This window comes from Protopterus annectens, chromosome 9.part0, assembly GCF_019279795.1.
Source record: "Protopterus annectens isolate FY-2018-M chromosome 9.part0, PAN1.0, whole genome shotgun sequence".
Lineage (NCBI taxonomy): Eukaryota > Metazoa > Chordata > Ceratodontiformes > Protopteridae > Protopterus > Protopterus annectens.
Genome location: NC_056743.1, coordinates 1503805255 through 1503824849, shown reverse-complemented (window position 1 = coordinate 1503824849; position 19595 = coordinate 1503805255). Strand labels below are relative to the sequence as shown.

The window sequence follows — 19595 nt, the reverse complement described above, 5'->3', positions numbered from 1 at the left end:
TCATTCTCAAAAGTCTACTTTATCATCTCTATGCCTGTTCTTTGGACTGCCATTTTTTGTGGCCTACTACTTCCTTCTGCCACAGGGGCCACCCTCCCTCTGAGCCTGACATACTCTGCAGTAGGAATGTTTCCATGTCCTGGGGATTCTACGCTACTTTTTTTTTTTTTCTCCTGGCAACAGTGCACACACCAGGATTGGGCACTTTTAAATGCTACATCCTGTGCATCCAGTCTTCTTTTTTTATTTTTTTAACATACCTTTCTCCATGTTATATAAAATATAGTTCATACATCAGTATTGTTTTGGTGAGATTTTGTGAAAACAGAGTGAACCATGTGTAGGTACTTATAAAGACTTGAGGTTGAATTCAATTCAAGCAATACTACTCAAGTTTTTTTGCTGATTTCATCTCTCTGTCTCCATTCAGACTCCATTTTTTTTTTGCTGTTTGGAACTGGATATGTAGAAACAGACTAATAACACTCAAAAATCAGTAATGATGTGTGGCGCTCATAAAAATTAGCTAATATCACATCACTGCCAATTAAGTATCCATGTAGCAGTCCCATATGCTGTGCAGTGACCCAGAAAGTATCTCAACATTATCCTGGACCAGACATGACATTCACCAAGCATACAAAGCAGAACATTTTTAAAGTTCTTAATGAAATGAGAGTATAGAATAAGTTATATTTTATCTTTAGAAGTTGGGCAGGCAATTGCAATCAGTATACTGCTACCAACATTTGAATGTGTTTAGCCTGTTATAGCACTCCTAACTGAAATCACTGTTGCAATATTCATAACTTTTGGGTTTTCATCACTGGTGACCAGCAGGGTACCAAAGCTTTACCTTCACAAGGACGTACATCCGACATATCACCTTCGCTCCTGTGCATCAGGGTATAAGGACAGATGTACATGAGAGAGCCTCTGACTGTCTCACTGCCAGCCCAAACGCAGGATATGCACCCATCAGACTGATGCATGTTTGGCTGTTGGTACCAATGCTTCACTAATCATTGTCAGATAAATGCCCCGTTGGGAACCTTCCTTACTGTTGTTTAAACTTGTTAGATGTCAGCTAGAGAGGCAAGTGTAGGTGCAGTAGGCAGATTCCATACAAGGACTTGTACACAAGTTTACTTTTTTGCCAATGCCCAGAACATGACCACAAGTCCTTCTCCATTTGTCAGTCATTTGTACCCAAGGCTCTTAGATCAAGGCTTTCCTTGATTAATACCGTTCTTGAAACTCAGTGATTGAAAAGCCTAGCTTAGTCTAGGATGGCAGACTCTCCAGCTTCCGACATTGTAAGAAGAAATTCAGGAGACCCCCAGATGACTTGCAGTCCAGCATCTCTGAGTTAGATGTACCCACGGAGGTGGTTAGACCTGCAGCATGTCAGATTACCTGTCACGTGCCCCCTACTGAAAACCCATCGGAGGACAGTATGGCCTCTGAGACCTTGCAAACTGCAGATACCTCAGATGAACCACATCTTGTCATCTTGGAGGCCTGTATGGAATCCCTCAGATCCTTGTACAGGAATAAGTCATTGGTATGCCTATTGAAATGAAACAAGGTTCCAAGCCTGAAAGGCTCATGCAGATGTTACCCCTCCCCCCCCCAAAATAAAAATAAAAAAAAAAAAAAGCATGTGATGTCCCCTACACCTTCCAGAGAAAAATGAATGGATGGACTTATCTCAGGGCTTATTTAAAGCCATCATGGCCCTGAAGCTTCCTCCTTTTGTAACCCAGCTAATTCAAGCCACACCACAAAAGCACTCTTTGGACTCTTCTTCCAATGAAGAGTTTCCAGATCAGATTCCGATCATTCTTTGGATTACTCTTCACAACTTCACCCTCCTGAGCAAGTCTCAAACGAAGGGGACTCCCTTTCACCTAACTCTCCCTTGAAAGAAGTTTCCTATGGAGAAACTATCCAGAGCACAATGAAACACTTTCAATGGCAGTCAAGACAAATCTCTGAGGTACAGAAAAGATACTACAGCCTTCTGAAGATGGATACACCACCTCCTTCACCAGTACCACCAGTTCTTGAGGCTTATTTGGATGCCTTTCTGTCTCTTCCTTAAAACACCTGACTCTCAGCCACCTGCTCCTAAAAGACTAGACAGTTTTTATAAGATGCCTAATGAGTTTAAATACCTGTATCACAATCCTATGGCTGATCCCACAACAGTATATCTCTATTCTGAAGACTTCAAATCAAAAATTTTGGATTCCATTCTGGACATTGATCTCTTGTTTGCCCACACGCTGCCAGTCTTTTTAAAACTCTACAAAAACAAGGCAAGACCATGAAGAACTGCAGACAGATTCTCCTATCTACAGTCCCTAGATACCATAGGAACCATCTGGCCAAATCCACTTCCCTTGTTAAGAGGGAGTCTAGACCCTCTTACAAACCTATGAAGCATCTAAGAAAACATTTTTGATAAACAACCAAATAAACAGCAAGGTCACCAATAAAGCCAACAGTGAACTGAAGTAGTGGGGACAGTTCTAAGGGCAAATCGAAGGGAGACAGCAAGTAATAAAATTCTGAAATATTTAATTGTTAAGTGCTTTCATCCTGCTATTATCAGGACTTCATCAGAATAAAAAAAAACATGACAAGCAAACAGATTTATTTAATCACCAACAAATAAAAATCAATTAAAAGCAGTTAAAATTTAAAGGGACGGTGTGTCCTTTTAGTGTATATAAGTTATTTTAAAAAACATAAGTACAAAGTCTGAACATTTTTTCAATATAAAAACCATATTTGAAAAAGTTTCAAATGGGTAAAAAGCAAACAGAGTTCTTACATGGAATCAAAACTTTTTAAAAACTATAAACAAGTAAAATGACTAAAACAAGAAGGTAGTTGAACTTGGGTGTATACGAAGATGGATATAACAGTACGAACCGGAAATTCTATCATAATTTGGCTGCTGTACATTTAAGCAACGGTTTGATGGATACATAATCATTCAAACCAGGAAAGGTGAAGGCATTCAGTTTAAACTACCACAAGAGTTCTCTGTATTATAGCACGTTCTTCCAGTCACCTCCCCCTAGGGTCAGTATCTACTTGTTCTAAAAATCTATCCTCAACCCCTTTTCCCATTTTGCACATGGGGTCGGGCTGTCACTTCCGCAGTGACAATCATCTTGAGCCAATGTTTACACCACCGGGTGGCTAGCCCTGCCACGGTAGTTCATTCATACAACTCACTGGCACACACACACGCCTATGGCCAATTTAGAGTGTCCAATCCACCTACTGCATGTCTTTAGAATGTGGGAGGAAACTGGAGCACCCGAAGGAAACCCATGTGACCAGAGGGAGGACATGCAGACTCCACACAGAAGGCACCTCAGCTGAGAATTGAACTGGAGAACCTTTTGCTGTAATGCAACAACACTAACAACTGCACCACCCTGGACACCCTTGTTCTAAAATACCGGACAAAAATCCATTGTGAGAACTTTTTAACAATGAATGCTTGTATAGGGCATTGTTGACATTCTTGGATTTGATACTGTAAATGTGTTCTTATATTCTTGTTTTTGCCAACATAGAAACAAGTAAATTTTTTACAAATAGCTAAATAAACAATTCCTTCTGTAACACAGTTGGCTTTATAAAGTACAATTTTAGACAGACTTACATTCTCTAATATAATATTATTCCTACCTAGTATGTATCTACATTGCTCACAATTCCCACATTTACTAGTCCCTAAAGTTTCTTGCTTTTTATGGAAGATGTTTGTTTCATATATGTTCTTTATATTTCTACCTGTCTTGGATACAAATTTTGGATCTGTTCCCAAAACACCTACAGTGTCAAAGTTGTACCTTGACTTGTTTCAGTTCTTAGTGACAATTTATTTGATTTTGAGGGGGACATAGTTTAATTCCACTACCATTAACATTTCAAAATTTGTATCTTCATTATTTACATTTGTTGAATTTAATTTGGGGTCAACAAACTCAGTACCAAGTAGTCGTTTGTATTTTGTGCCCATTCCATTGAGAACTTCCTGGGTTATTTTAGTTACTAAATCCTTGGGGTACCCTCTGTCAGTAAATAAATTGGAGATAAAGAAAATCTTCTGTAATAAGTCATCATATTTAGATGCCATTCTTGCAGCTTGAATACACTGCCCTTTTCACCAGACTCTTTTTCTGATTGAATGGGTATGAACACTTGTGAATGACAGGTATGAGTTACTGAAAGTTGATTTTCAGTGTATTTTTAACCTGAAAGTATCTGCCACATATTTCAATACATGTGTCAAGATAGTGATACTACATTTGCAATGGCTGTATGTGAATTTTAAAAAAGATGTAGTATTATTTAAGTAGTGAATGAAGTTGTAAATTTCATCATCAGGGCTATCCCAGAGAATAAATACAATGTCCAGGATTCTCAGATGCAGCTTCAGAAAGGGACTAAACTTAGAGTTAAATATACACTTTTCTCCCAACCTAACAGGACTAGGTTGGCAAAAATCGAGGTGCAAGAACCCAAGAAAACATTTTTTAACAAACCACAGATAGATTCTCCATTAGGGAGGTCTCCCTTTGGAATCAAAATATAGGGATTGTCTCCCTCAAATCCCCTCCCCCTCTCCCCATCCCTGTATCATTCTGTCAGAAATATTCTCCAGATCTCTCTCGCTCCCATTCTCTGAGGTGGTAACTACAGACAGATGGATTCTGACCATTATCAAAGAAAGTTATGCCATATCTTGGGAAAGCATCCCCACTCTAAAAGGGATTCCCCATCCACCTCTCAGCCAACTTCCTTTGATTGGTTCCATTATTCAGGACATGCTAGCACAGGGCACCATAGAAGATGTACCTTCACTCTTAATAGGAAAGGGTTTCTATTCCAGGATCTTTCTTGTTCCAAGGAAGGAAGGAAGGACAGTGGAGGCCCATCCTGGACCTCTCCGTGTTAAACACATTCCTGAAAGCACCTGCTTTCAAAATGTTGTCTGTCCACAACCTCCTGCCCTTCATCCTTACTCGGGCCTTTCTGGTGTCCCTAGACCTCAAGGATGCCTGTCTTTCCCCATCCACCCTTCTTGCAGGAAATTCTTCAGGTTCTTGTCTGGCTCATAACCCTTTCAGTTTACTGCATTGCCCTTTAGTCTTTCCACTGCTGCAAGAGTTTTCCCAAAGAGTCTAGCACTTGCAGTAGCCTTCTGCTGCATTCAGGGAATTCAGATTTTCTCTTACCTGAACAACCTGTTGATTCAGGGCCTGTCCGCAGACACTCGCCTTGCACAGCTTCAATTTCAACTTTTGTTGTGGTTTGAGCAAATTGTTCCAGGGCATTTGAGTTAAGAAAGTCAAGGAACCTTTGCACTAGTGAGTTAGAGCTAGAATAGTTTTCCCAGTTGATGGTGGGATAATTGAAATCCCCCATGATTATTGTGTTTGGCAATATTTGGATTGATTCCAGTTTGGTCAAGTAGGCCTCGTGCATCATGATCCATGGAGGGAGATCTATAACTTGAATGGGGGTCTTATCCAAAGTAAACTGTACTTGGACTAACTTCATGGAGGTGTCTAGTCTAACTAGTTAGGAGATGACCTTATCTCTAATATAGATAGAAACACTGCCTCCCTTGGTTCTCACATGTTCGTTTTGCAATCTGAAGGTGGGGAAGGCATTGTAGCCTTGCAAGGCCGGGGTATTGTCTGAGGCCTTGAACAAAGTTTCTGTGACTGCACAGACATCTACTTCCTCCAGTGATAGAAATGGTTCTAGGGTGTGCAGTTTTTGGTTTAAGCTCCTAGCGTTTAGCAGCATAACCTTTATTTAGTTAGAGTTGGCAATTTTCATGTCAGCAGTTTTGTTTTTGAGACCTTGCTTAAAAAAAGCACTAAGGGGGAAGCAAGAGCCTTTGCCAGCAGTTGAAGGCCTAGTGGTGCCAGGTGCAAACTGTTTCTGGTAAAGCAGAGAGGTTTGTTGACCATGTCATCCCAGAAACTGGATCCCCTTTGAATAACAAAAAAATAAACCAACTATTGAAATTGATAATTTTTTGTTTATACTGTGGCATCAGTCTAGCTGAGGTTAGTATGCTGCTCAAGGATTGGGACATACTTGCCTGGAACACATACACAGACAGCTCAGTCATTTCTGTCTTCATATAGTCCACTGAGGTGCATCTCAGGTTGTTCACTACAACATGAGCTATGACAGAATCATAGTTGCCAAGAGACTTGAATGCATGCGTAATCTGATGAATCCTGGCACCGGACAGGCAGCTGACTGTGACTTTCTCCTTATCGAACCTAGAGAGTGGGACAATGTGTCTCACTGTGGAATCTCCAGTGACAAGAACATTTGTCTTTTGAGTGTTACTCCTTAAGGGCCTGGTAGGTGAGACACTGGTGTTACTGTGTGTCTTGGGTGCTGTGGAAACTGTTAGTTGTAGCAGCTTTTGTTTTGGAGGTCTCCGGTGTTTCAGTACGTTTTTTGAGAGAACCTCCGAGTATGTTGATTTATGTGTTGGATGCATACTGTGTGTTTGAGTAATGGTACTATGTGCATGAGTAGTGGTGAGTGAGTTGACAACCTCTTCAGTGTTACTGTTTCGAGTGCGAGAGAGCGGTGTTTCAAGATTCTTGGTGTAGATACATCTCTCACACTCTGTACTAGAGAGAGTTATTAGTAGAGGGTTGTCAGTGTACATGTGGCAGTTGCTACACTGCCTCGGGAGACCCAAGTCTGCAAGGCTGGCAGGAGAAACAGGAGTAGTCCAACTGTCCATAATGCTAGGTTTGAAGAACTGTTATCACAAAGGGGGTGCTTTCAGGACCTATCTAGGAGGTGCTGTGTAGATGGGTATTTCTGACAGAGTTTTTGGCTGGTAGTTTAATAGGTCACAGCTCACTACTTCTCAGACCTGAGATGTACTAAAGATGAGGACTACACTGATGTACTACAGCTGTATCTAAGGGAAAAATTGTTGAAATTATCTGTCCGGCTATGGTGCACAATTGCTCGGCAGTGAGCAGTGCTTTGTGACAAGCATACAAGCAGAAACCCGATCAAATGTGGTGCTTGAATACCAGAAGCTAAAATCTTTAAAAAACTCAAAAAAACTCAAAAAAAAACAAATGAAGATGCTTACTCCAAACCCTACACCAACCACCCTTCACCAGACAGGTTCAAATCAGCACATTTCTCTCACAAGGGTGTAGAAGAGCCCCTTCCAATCAAAGATGGCTTGGGAAATGTGCTCAGAATACAACAGCCACTACAAACATATCCAGATGCAGCTAACCTGTATCTGGACTATGCTACAGCTACTAGCTACACTAATTTAGGCAGGAAACACTAAAAAATGTTTTAAACAGCAGAAAGACAGCAGTAAGACACTAAAAAATGTTTTCAAGAGCAGAAAAATAGCAAGGAGACACTAAAGAATGTTTTAAACAGCAAACAAATTAGTTATTTAAAACACTATAAGGCAGGAAAACAGAACAAACAGAACAGATGCTTTGCAAACAATGAAAAGTGGCAATAATTACTTTGCAAACAGTAAAAATAGCAAAAAAAGCTTTGTAAACAGTGAAAACCGCAACAAAATACGATTTAACAGGCACAGTAAGGCAGACAAATGCATTACAAACAGTGCAGTTTAGTTTACAGTATTAAAATGCATATTAAATAAGCAGAACAAAATAGAAAGTGCAGTAAATAGTATAAGCAAGAAAAAAAAAGCAGGCAACTAGTGTTTTTTTGGAAGCTCGGAAGCCTCTAGTCATCTGGTATCTCGGCTCAGAGTTGTGGATGGTAGCTCACCTCAGTTCAAACAAGCCAACAAGGGTATATTGCACTACTTCCTGTCACTTTTTATTCTCTTACTCCATATTACAAACACTATGTTGTATTATCTTTCTCTCTGAGATGGATATGAGAGGATGTAATGTTGTACTTGTGCAGAACTTATCTTGTAAGTGGTGCATCTGAATGTTTTAGGTTTATTCATCAGTGGTTGAACTTGGACAATAACCTCCTCATTTTGCCAGAAACATTTACAGAACCCAGTCTACCTCATTATTTCATGAGCAGATGCATTTTTGTACTAGTCCCACTTAAAATCAAACAGCTTTCAAGTTAGGATTACTGTGTTTGTTTCTGTATTAAGTATTTAATTATTTCCTGTGCCTTTATTAAGCTTGATTTTGTTATGTAATTTTATGTGATTTCTGATTATTTTTAAAATTTGATCTATTACAGAAGTGATGCTTCCCGCAGTGAACTGGCTGAGCTCACTAAACAGGCAAATCCTGATGAAATCGATATCGATGATGAGGAAGATGACAGTGAAGATAATGAACCTGATGGTAAGAGATAACCTGTATGTCTAAACCTGGAAAGACACATTTCATTTAGCTTCCTGCTAACCTTACAGTGCATGTGAGCAAGTAGATGTTGCAAAGAGTGATTTCTACAGTGGGGTTAACTCTTGGGATTTCTCTTCTTCAGTTTTTTGCTGGCTATTCTGCTAAACTTGGGGTATGTAGGACTTCTGCTGCATTGCATGACCAGCTGTCATGAGAATGTGCCTAGCCCTTGAACCCTGTAAAATCAAGTTTCCCTTATGGTTAATTTCTTCAGTTTGTTCTGCTCCCCTAAACTCCTTCCTAACTTGACCTGCCATTTTTCTCTGGGGATTTTGTATGATTACCTGTATCTTTAACCGGTACCGGCCAAGGTCAGCAGCACCCCCCACACACAATGTTGTGATGGATTGCATACTCGTGAGAGAGATACTGGCAAGTGTGGGAGCTGCCACTGCTCTAGTCAAGGCAGGATACTAGTAGTTGTTTTGAATTATGGCGCAATTCCCTCCTCTATATTGGCATTTATTTCTAAGATTGAGTTGATATGAGTTGAGATGTGGCTAGGAGTAGAGTTTCACCCTCTAACCAAGGGCATATATTCCCCTTCTCACCTGCACTCTTAGTCCCATAGTCACAGCCAAGCCATGTGGTCTACACCAGGACTTGCTTAGGGCTGCTCAACAGCAAGTCACCTGCACCCTCCCTTCAGAAAAAGTTGAACAGGTGGAGCCTTGTCACTCTCTTCTCACAGCAGCTTCAGCAGTTCTACATCTCTTATTTCTTTTCTGACATTCAAGTACTATGGCTGTAGATCCTGACATTAGTTAAGGAAAATTTCCCACATTTGATGTTTAAAAGGTACAAACATGTAAAAATATTCCTGGGGTTAGCCTGGCACTGTGACACAGAAGGATGAAGCCTTGACTAAGACTCACTTGACTTGTGTTATATTAATGGCCTTGGCACCAGAGAAACCAGCCAGGCAGGTAGAGGAGAGTAGTGAATGGGAGTGACTCATTCACATCTCCTTGGGATGGAGGGGCTTGCATGCACTCAAGGGCACACAGAATGGTGCGGTGATGTAAAGGACCACCACTTGTGTTGCAGGGGGATAGTGGCAGGGCTGCTTGAAAGAGACACCCTTTGCTGTAGTGAGGGGATACTCTTTGTGGATAGCTTATTACATGTCCCTTCCTGGAGCCTCTCTGGATGCATGCAAGATCAGGGACATGGAGAAAAAAATGAAAACTGCTCAAAATATCTTGGATGGCAGGATTAGATCGTGACCCCTCTCAATCAGCTCTCATCCAGTGATGGTAGCATCTGAACTGATTGACTAAAACAGGGTGCAATGGTCAATAGAGTCACAAAAAATATGTTCCTGTGGCTGCTAGGTCATGAGCCAAGACCTGCAGCAGCACAGCGTGTTGTACTTAGGAGAAGAATACATTGTCAAGCACTGTCATAAATGCCGGTATTTTAATTGCTAACTGAAGACAGAGATGATAATGTGACAACCCACCACTGTCAACCAGTAATCAAAGAGCCTCAATCCTCACCACTGGCAGCAGTGGGGGACGTTCACTGGGAGAAAAGTACACATGTAGTATTTCCAGATGCATCTCTCTGCTTAAGTGCAATTTCCCTTAAGAGCACACAGAGACGACAGTCAGTCCAGGGCTGGTTTCTCCCTCGTTCTTCAGATCCCCAGTAAGTCTCTCCACTAGCACAGCTATAAAGTTGAGATCTCAGCTGAATGACCAAGCCAAGACCTCCAGCACCCTCGTGTCCTTGCCCAAGTAGCTGAAACGCACACACTATTTGAGGTTTGATTTACACACACACTAACCTGGGAAAGGCTGACATAGGTTTACTAGCTATGCCCCCGTCTGCCCAGACTATAAGGTAGTTACCACTGCCACCAGTCACTCCTTATCAGCTACTTTAGTGCCCTTAACAAAGGGTGTTCACTTTTACTGTGTAGTGTTAATACTAATACAAATGGTGGTTTGACCAAGAGCAAGGCTATTAGGAGTGGCCCACACAGTGTCACCAAATAAATATGCAAGTACTCTCAAAAAGTAAATAGCTCTACATATCAGCCACAATGAAAGGTTTAAATATATTTTATAATAAATAATAAAAGAACAAGACAATACTAAGTATATATTTACAGTGACATCAGAGTTCAAAACCACAGGAAATATTTAAAATAACATTGCAGTACAGGCTCACACAAATAAAAACATCTAAACTAAGCATGTTCTGTAGTCCTATCTCGCTTTCATTCTTACATATGGGTTTGGAGCCAGTTACAAAGCTCAAAGTCTCTCAGTTGGCTCGTGGCAAGGTAGGTATCCCATAGTGCACTAGTAAGAATTCCCAGATCTCGTTTGCTGTGTCTATGAGTTCAGAAGTGCTGCCTTTCTTGGCCGTGGCTAAGTTGGAATTTATTCTTTATTACAGTTTCTATAGTGATCATTTTTTGATAATAATAGTAGTTTTATTATAAATAGCTTAACTGTTGTTTTTCTCTAGCAGTAAATTAGTTAGTGTGTTTTTTTGAATTATTACAAATTGTTGTTGCAAACTTGTTGACCGTCGCTTCCGCAGGCCCCTTCTTTCTTAGTGGTATCCCTTCTTCTGTGTGCTAGTTTTTGCAAATTTTTTTCTCTTAGACGTAGGTCCTTGTTTTAGGCAGAACCTATTCTAGCCTTTGTTTTGACTAGAATAATAGTTTAAAATTAATAGCTTAACACTCGTTAGCTAGTACTATTTAGTTAGTGTGTTTGTTGAATTTATTGCAATTGTTGTTGCAGATTGTTGGCCGTTGTTTACTCCTCTGTTTAGGGCTAGGCCCGTTTAAGTTAGAGGACCTAGTCCTCTGTTGCCTTCTCTCTAATGTGTTTTCCTCAGCAGGGCTAGGCTCATTTAAGTTAGAGGACCTAGTCCTCTGTTTTTTTTTTTGCTCGTGTTTGTGTGCTGTTTCTGAGCAGAGCTAGGCCTGTTTAAGTTAGAGGACCTAGTCGTATGTTGTTTTTTCCTGGTGTGCTGTGTTTTTTGAGCAGGGCTAGGCCCGTTTAAGTTAGAGGACCTTGTCCTCTCTTCCTCTACGTATATCTCTTGTGATTGTTTTTTTGTGGCAATATGTCTAAAGAGTCAAATGATCATAAACCTTTTAAAAAGTGTCTTAAATGCTCTCAAAAAATGTCCCTGACTGACGGACATAGCATTTGTGTTTATTGCCTGGAGCCATACATCTTCAGGAGACATGCACCTTTTGCCACTCCTTTAGTTATCAGGTTCTCCAGGAAAGGAAGAACAAATTGATCCTGAAAGGTCTCCTTAAACCTTCCTTTGAGGAGGATTTAGCCAGCTCTTCATCATCTCCTTCCAGGTCTCCCTCTTCTAAAAAAAGAGAAAGTAAAGGAAGTAAAAAGACAGTCTCCCACACCGGCTGCTTTATCTGGACCTCCACAAAAAAATTACTAAACTGGACAAACCTTCTACCTCTTTGGCTCCTCTGCCTTCGGAGCCAGTCGAGGTTATTGACATTGACACTCCAGTCTCGGCCCCAAGTTTTTAGGAGCCAACTACTGAACTCTTACCTCGGAGCCGGTCTAGAGATTTTTTACCGGTGTCCCCTACACTCAGATCTCCGATTTTACAGAGATCTCGATCACCTACCATGTCTTCCAGATCCTCCAAGAGTCTTTCTGAAGAGGATGTAGAGAGAGTAGTGCTCAGACTCTTAAAGTCATCAGCACTAGCAAATTTGTTGCTGGCTCTGACTCAATCGGTCCCGGAGCCATCTAAGGCCATTTTCCTGCTTCTGTTCCTCCTCTGAGCCATATTGGTCTTTCAGAGCCAGAGCTCTCGGTGCCACTTGTTGTGGACCCGTCGGTTCCAGCACCCCTATTGTTTGTCTCTGAGTCGAATTCCGCTCTGACACCTTTGGTGCTGTCCTTGGTGTCGAGGAGCCGAAGCTCACCATTTGGCCCCGATGTGGACGCTCAGACCCGAACTTCTCCGGTTCCGAGCCTACCTGTTGGTGCGTCGGCTTGATTGAGCCCGAATCCTACATCTATCTCGGAGCCAATCGCTCTGGGGCCGAGGGCTACTTCTGCTTCCTTGGAACCGTCCTCAGAGCCAGAGAGATCTGCCTTCGAGATGATGAGGAGCGTGCTGTCTAGGTCTTCAGCTCCACACAAGGGTACAGATGCTCTTCCTCCCTCAAGTTCCGAACTCTGTCTCAGCACCATCTCTCTCTCTTGACAGCAGAGACCCGCAGCCTCAGGAGACCCCATTGGGTGGCCCCCAGTTTTCTGAGACCTCCCCAGAATACCCTTCTGTGGAGCCTCCTCGGAAGAGAACTTGCAAGAGGAAGCATGTAGACTTCCCTGATGAGTCCATCACCTCTGACACCGACCTCGCAGAGTCAGAAGGGTCCCCTAAGTCGTCCTACTATGTAGATATCCTAGAGATCCTGAAACAGAGAGGCAGCTGGTCCACTGTCACCCCTTCTGATGAGGAGTCAGTGTACCTGAAGGCTTTTGGGTCTCAACCTTCAACCTCTTGTGTATCTTCACCTTTCAATGAGCTGCTAGATTTGGTCAGCCGAAAGGTGTGAGAAACTCCTAATGCCATGGAACCAGTCCCCAGAAGGCCCAATAAATTTCTTTCAGCCCCCAAAGAGAAAGAGTTTTTGACTAAAAGTGTGTCTGTAGATGCCATGGTGGTGGCAGCAGCCACAAAGAAGGAACTAGCGGAAACTTCCTCATCTGTCCACCCGCTGAACAAGGGAGTCTTGAATGACGGACAGATACGGGAAGCGTATCTTCTCTTCGGCGGCTTTTACACTCAGATCGCTGAACTACCTCACCCATTTCACTAGGCTTCAAAGAGATCTCCTAAAGGAGCTAGGAGATACTCTCCAAGGTACTTTAGCTGAAGGAGTCCCTGAGAAGGTTACTGCTCAGTTGTGTACCTTAAACTCCATTGTTAACTCCTCCATGAAGCTGATATCTTATGCAGCAGATGGAGCGAGCAGGGCAGTGGGTTCAGGAGTTTCCTTTAGGAGACACTCGTGGATGTGCTTATCTACTTTTGCGGAGCCCTTCAAATCTACATTTACCAACGCCCCCTTTGACGGTTCCTTTCTGTTTGGACCAAAGCTAAAAGACACACTCACCAGATGCGAGCAGGAAGGGAAAACTCTCTCTGCTGTGGGAGTAAGTTTTTCTGTCCCTTCTAGACCATACCCTAAGGGTCAGAGAGGCGGGAAAATATGGTTCAAGAAATCTCAGAGATTTTTCCCGAACGCTCAAGGTGATTCCTTCTCCAGAGGTAGAGGAGGAGGAAGTAGTGGTAGACGTCGCCCTAGAGGTGGGGGGGGTCCGCAAAATCAGGGTGGCCCCGATTCCTTATCAACCGTATCAGCATTCCTGAAGTGGGACCCGACTGCACTTCTCTGGAGCCAGTCGGGGTTCACTTATCTTTGTACCCAGAAGCCTGGCACAACAAAACCCAAGACAAGTGGGTACAAAGAATAATTTCCAGAGAATACTCCATACCCTTCTTTTCTCCCCCTCATCCCACCAAGAAAATCCCAGATGTTCCACCCAATCACAGGGATCAAGCAACTATAGAAGTCCAAAAGTTGCTCCAAAAAAGAGTCATTCAGACTGTCCCCACAGACCAAATAGGATTCAGAACTTACACCAGATTCTTTTTAGTGCCAAAAGGAACAGGGGACCGGAGGCCCATTTTGGATCGCAGCAACTTAAATGAATCAGTGAAGAAGTCCAAGACCCGAATGGTAACACTGCATTCTATACTCCCTCTGTTAGGGAAAGACAATTGGATGTGCTCCATAGACCTCCAAGATGCATACTACCACATAAAAATGGACAGAGCATCAAGGAGTCATTTACGCTTCTGGCTGGGAACCAGTCGTTACCAATTTCGTGCTCTGCCCTTTGGTCTCACCACAGCCCCCCAGGGTGTTCACTAAATGCATGGCAGTAGTAACGGCTCACTTTAGACATCTTGGATTCCAAACGTTTCCGTACCTGGACGACTAGCTCCTGACTGCCACCACCAGGCACCTACTTCTACAAGCCAGAGATTCAACCATCTGAGTCTGCACTCAGCTAGGGATTACTATAAATTGGGAAAAGTCTACCTTGTCGCCCTCTCAATATGTGACTTTTATAGGCGCAGAAATAGACACAGTCACAATGATGGCTCACCTTCCTGCAGACAGAATACAAAATTTAAGACAACAAATATACAGCCTGCTTCCCCAACACAAAGCCAAAGCGAAGACAGTGCTCAAACTCCTAGGAAACATGGCCTCTGCTATAACTGTAGTTCCACTAGCCAGACTACATATGAGAATTCTACAGTGGCTACTCTTTTCCCAGTGGTCTCTTCAACAACTGCTTCTGTCTCATCCCATTTTAATAACAGAATCTTGCAAAACGGATCTTCATTGGTGGATCCAGTCCAATCAACTAACGATAGGGACCCCATTCATTCCTCGCCAACCCGTTGCTACTGTGACCACGGATGCCTCCCAGATTGGGGGGGGGCATTATATAGAAAAGACAGTCCAAGGCACATGGCAAGCACATGAGGCTCACTTGCATATCAGTGTCCTAGAGATGAGAGCAGTGCTACTAGCGTTGCAAGCACTTCACAACTTTATTCCTCTAGGGACAATAGCAATCCAATCAGACAAATATGTCAGTGGTATGGTAGGTGGAACCAGATGTCCTATCCCCTATGTTGAGAGGCTGTTCGTGTTTGGCTTGGTGATATCTTCCCAACACTTTCTAGTTGCAACGCATATCCCGGGGATAACCAATGTGATAGCCAACAAGCTCAGCAGGCAATCTTGATGCCTTACGAGTGGTCTCTGAATTAGAAAGTCGCAGAACAGATTTGCTGCAAATGGGGACAGCCTTGCTGCAATCTGTTTGCCAGCCGAATGAATGCCAAATGCAGCAACTACTTCTCCCTTTTTCCCCCTCCGGGGGAGACACCAAGAGACACACTGGTCCACAATTGGCCCCCAGGACTTCTTTATGCCTTTCCTCCCTTTCCGCTAATATCGAAGGTGATCCAGAAAGCAAAGACCTTGGGAAGCAGAATGATTCTCATCACTCCTTACTGGCCTCGTCAGATTTGGTTCCCCTTTCTCGGGCCTCATCTTTTGCATGATCCATGGACTCTGGACCCTGTACCAGACCTTCTGACACATATGTCAGGCACTTTCCATCCCTGTCTCCACACCCTCAACTTGACAGCGTGGCTGCTCCACTTCCATCCCTAGTCAGGCTTCATGATTTCTCCCCTGCAGTTAAACATATCCTGACATCCTCTCACAAACCTTCTACGAGAAAATTGTACACTAGCAAATGGAAAAGCTTTTCTCTCTGGGCATGAGAAAAAAACATAGATCCTTACACAGCCTCCATTCCCTTATTGTTAAAATTTCTAACCAAACTTTTTCATCATGGATCAGCTGCTGCTACAATCAAAGTTCAATTAGCAGCCATCTCCAATTTTCATTTAGGACAACATGAACCTAATCTTATGGCTCACAGATTGTGTAAATCATTTTTAAAAGGCACTACCATAAGACCTCCTTTTCAAGAACCTGTATCTCCCTGGGATCTAAATTTTGTTCTTTCCAAACTTACCTCCCTGCCTTTTGAACCCACACATACTTGTGATTTTAAGTTCCTTTCATGGAAAACCATGTTTTTAGTAGCCATTACATCTGCCAGAAGAGTTTCAGAGTTGCAAGCACTTTCAGTCAAACCTCCTTACTTGATTTTTCATACAGAGAGAGTTTCCCTTCATACTAATCTGGCCTTCATCCCCAAGGTTTGTTCTCAATCTAATATGAATCAAACTATTGAACTGACAGTCTTTTTTCCTAATCACTCAAACAAAGTGGAATATAAGTTCCATCGACTTGATGTACACAGACATTTAAGGTTCTATCTACATAGAACCAAAGAGTTTAGGAGATCGAACCAATTGTTTGTATCTTTTTCGGAGACTAGAAAAGGTATGCCAGTCTCCAAGATAACGTTATCTAACTGGATTTCAAATTGTATATCTTTTATTTACTCTTCTAATGGCAAAGAACTCCCATTCAAATTAAAGCTCATTCTACCAGATCTGTATCCACATCTGCTGCTTTTCAAGCCAGAATTCCAATGGCCAGTATATGTGCAGCAGCAACTTGGGCTACCCCTCACACCTTTATTATTCATTACAAATTGGACTTGGCCTCCAGGGATTGAGCCTCCTTTGGTTCCACGGTTCTTAGGAGTATATTCCCATGAGCCACCCACGAAAAAGGTGCTAGGGACGTTGTCTCATATGTAAGAATGAAGGCGAGATAGGACTACAGAACATAAAGAAGTTATGTACTCACCATAACGTTCCATGTTTGTAGTCCATCTCGTCCTTCATTCTTACGAATCTACCCTTCTACCTCCGACCATGTATCCTTGGAGGATCTGGAGACAAGATCTATCTTCTCTAGGGTTGGAGACCTTTCATCTTTGTTTTTCTTTGTGGAAATACCTTCTGTCACTTTTTAGACAGCAGCAAACAAGATCTGGGGATTCTTACTAGTGCACTATGGGATACCTACCTTGCCACAAGCCAACTGAGAGACTTCAAGCTTTGTAATTGGCTGAGTCGGAGCCGAGGATCGGCTCCAAGCCCATATGTAAGAATGAAGGGCGAGATGGGCTACAAACATGGAATGTTATGGTGAGTACATAACTTCTTTTTCACTATATTCCTCACTGAATCTAAGAGAATTGTACTGTTCCCTAGACACTTACTTACTAGAGAGCAAGGCAGATGTAGTGAATGGATTTTGCTGTTGTTGGGTCCAAGACAGAATGTAGAATGCTCTGTCTCACTAAGAGACTTATCAAAATAATATTTAAAACATACTGCTGGGATAGCTTGCAGAGCTTCCCAAGTAGCAGTTAGTTCACCCCAAAGACAATACAGAAAGTATGGACGTTGTGTCTCTAGCTGCATTGAAACCTGTCAGATAGGCTCTTTATGGCCTAGCCTATAAAGTAATTTAATTTCATATAGTTTCTAAAGTTTGCTGGACTGAGGTTAACCTCCTGTATTCCAGTTTCCACTGTTAAAATATATACATTTAAACAGTTACAGTAGTGCATGTACATTTCTGTTCTCTTCCAGTAAGGCACACTGTGGATACATTTTAAGTACCAGCACTTTACAAACACCTTTTCAACACAAACATCTGTACAAAGCAGTTTGACATGCACATGACATACAGTTCTAATACATTTATAACACAAGCATCTTATATGACATACAGTTCTAATACATTTGTAACACCAGCATCTTATATAAATTAGTTTGATGTTCACAAATGACATATAAATATTTACAGGATTCCAGCTAGCTGTGCTGGCCATACCTCCTTTCGTCACACTTCTTCCCCCCTTTGAAGACTCAAGCTAGTTTTTCAAGTGACCCTTGAGAAACGTTGCTTGAAAAGGATGAGCCTGTCTAGGAATACGTTACCCCATACCCTGTCTTGAGATCCCAGCTGCCTTGGCATTGCTGACCCCATTACAGTGTTGCACTGTGATTTCATGTGTCTGCAACCCTAGGCTTCACCATAGTAGCTCAGGGTTTTGCTGACTGGCTTCCTGTAGCCATAGATACCCCTCAGAATCCTCCTGCCTCCTACTGCAAATGCTTAGCACCAGGGCTTCTCTATCAAGGTAAGGTTTCATAATGTTAACATGGTACAATTTGCTCCCCTATCTCCTGCCTAGCAATTCTACCTTGTAGTTAAGAGCACTGACCTCCCTTACCACTTTGAAGGGTCTGTCCCAAGCAGCCTGCAGCTTATTGTGTCTGACAGGAATGAGAACCATAACCTGCTTCCCCACAGCATACTCTCTAGCTCGAGAATTCCTGTCATACCAGATCTCTTTCTGCTGCTGGGCTCCTGACAGTTTCTCCTGGGCCAAGCCCATTAGTTCCCTGAGCCTTGTCCTGAGGTTTAGGACATATGCTACAACAGACTCCGTGTGGAATTCACACCCTCCCACTCATCATGATTCAAATCTAGAGGTCCCCTCACCCTGTGCCCATACAGCAACTCAAAAGGTGAGACACCTGTGGATTCCTGGGGCATCTCTTTGTAAGCAAACAACAGATGGGGCAAGTATTTGTCCCACTCCCTCTTAAATAGGTCTGCAAATACCCATAGCATGGTCTTTAGGGTAGAGTTTAACCTCTCCACAAGACCATTAGTCTGGGGGTGGTAGGGGTGGTCTTTAGGTGATTCACTCGACAGCACTCCCACAGACAAGCCAGCACGTCTGACATGAAATTGGCACCTCTGTTAGTCATTATTTCTTTTTGGAAGCCTACCCTGCTGAAAATGTCTAAGAAAGCATTTGCCACCTTTTCTGCCTCAATGAAGGGCAGGGCCACTACTTCAGGGTACCTGGTAGCATAATCTGCCACTACTAGGATATACTTCTTCCTTGTGGAACTTGGGGTACTCGGAGGCCTCACAATATTCATAGCTACCCTCTGAAATGGCTCCTCAATTACAGGCAAAGGCATCAAAGGAGCTTTGACCTTGTCTCCTGCCTTGCCTACTTTTTTGGCACTGCTCACAAGTCCTGCAGTACCATGTTACATCTCTGGAAATCCTAGGCCAATAAAAGTTCTGCATAATACGTTTCTTTCTATGCTTTATGCCCATGGGACCTGCAAAGGAAATGTCATGGGCTATGGCGAGAAGTGCCAGATGGTAAGCTCTGGGCACTACCAACTGCTGTATTCTCTCACCCTCTAGTCCTCCCTCAGGGGTCCACTCTCTATACAGTAAGCCTTTGTCCCAGTATATGTAATTCCCTTTTCCTTGAGAATCAGGCACCTCCCTAGCTACCTGTCTCAAGCCTTGTAATGTAGGATCTGAGAGCTGAGCCTGACTCAACTCTCTCTTTGTAACCCTTCCCATCTCCCCTTCCACAGGAAGTCTGATATCCTCTGACAGCTGTGCCTCACTGTCAGCCTGGGTACTACTATTCACCTCTGCCCTTGCAGTCACTCTGTCCAAGGGGAACATCAGTACCCACCAGCAGCTGTGACTCACCTTCAGTCTCACTG

General features: G+C 42.8%; 1 protein-coding gene across 3 annotated transcripts in view; it reads left to right on the top strand.

Annotated features, from left to right (window-relative positions):
• XAB2 (XPA binding protein 2) overlaps positions 1 to 19595 on the top strand; it is a 1020149-nt gene that overhangs the window by 912197 nt on the left and 88357 nt on the right. For all 3 annotated transcript variants that reach the window (XM_044084446.1, XM_044084447.1, XM_044084449.1), the window contains one exon: positions 8284 to 8390. In XM_044084446.1, coding sequence (XP_043940381.1) covers positions 8284 to 8390 — 107 coding nt within the window. The remainder of the gene's footprint in view (positions 1 to 8283; positions 8391 to 19595) is intronic.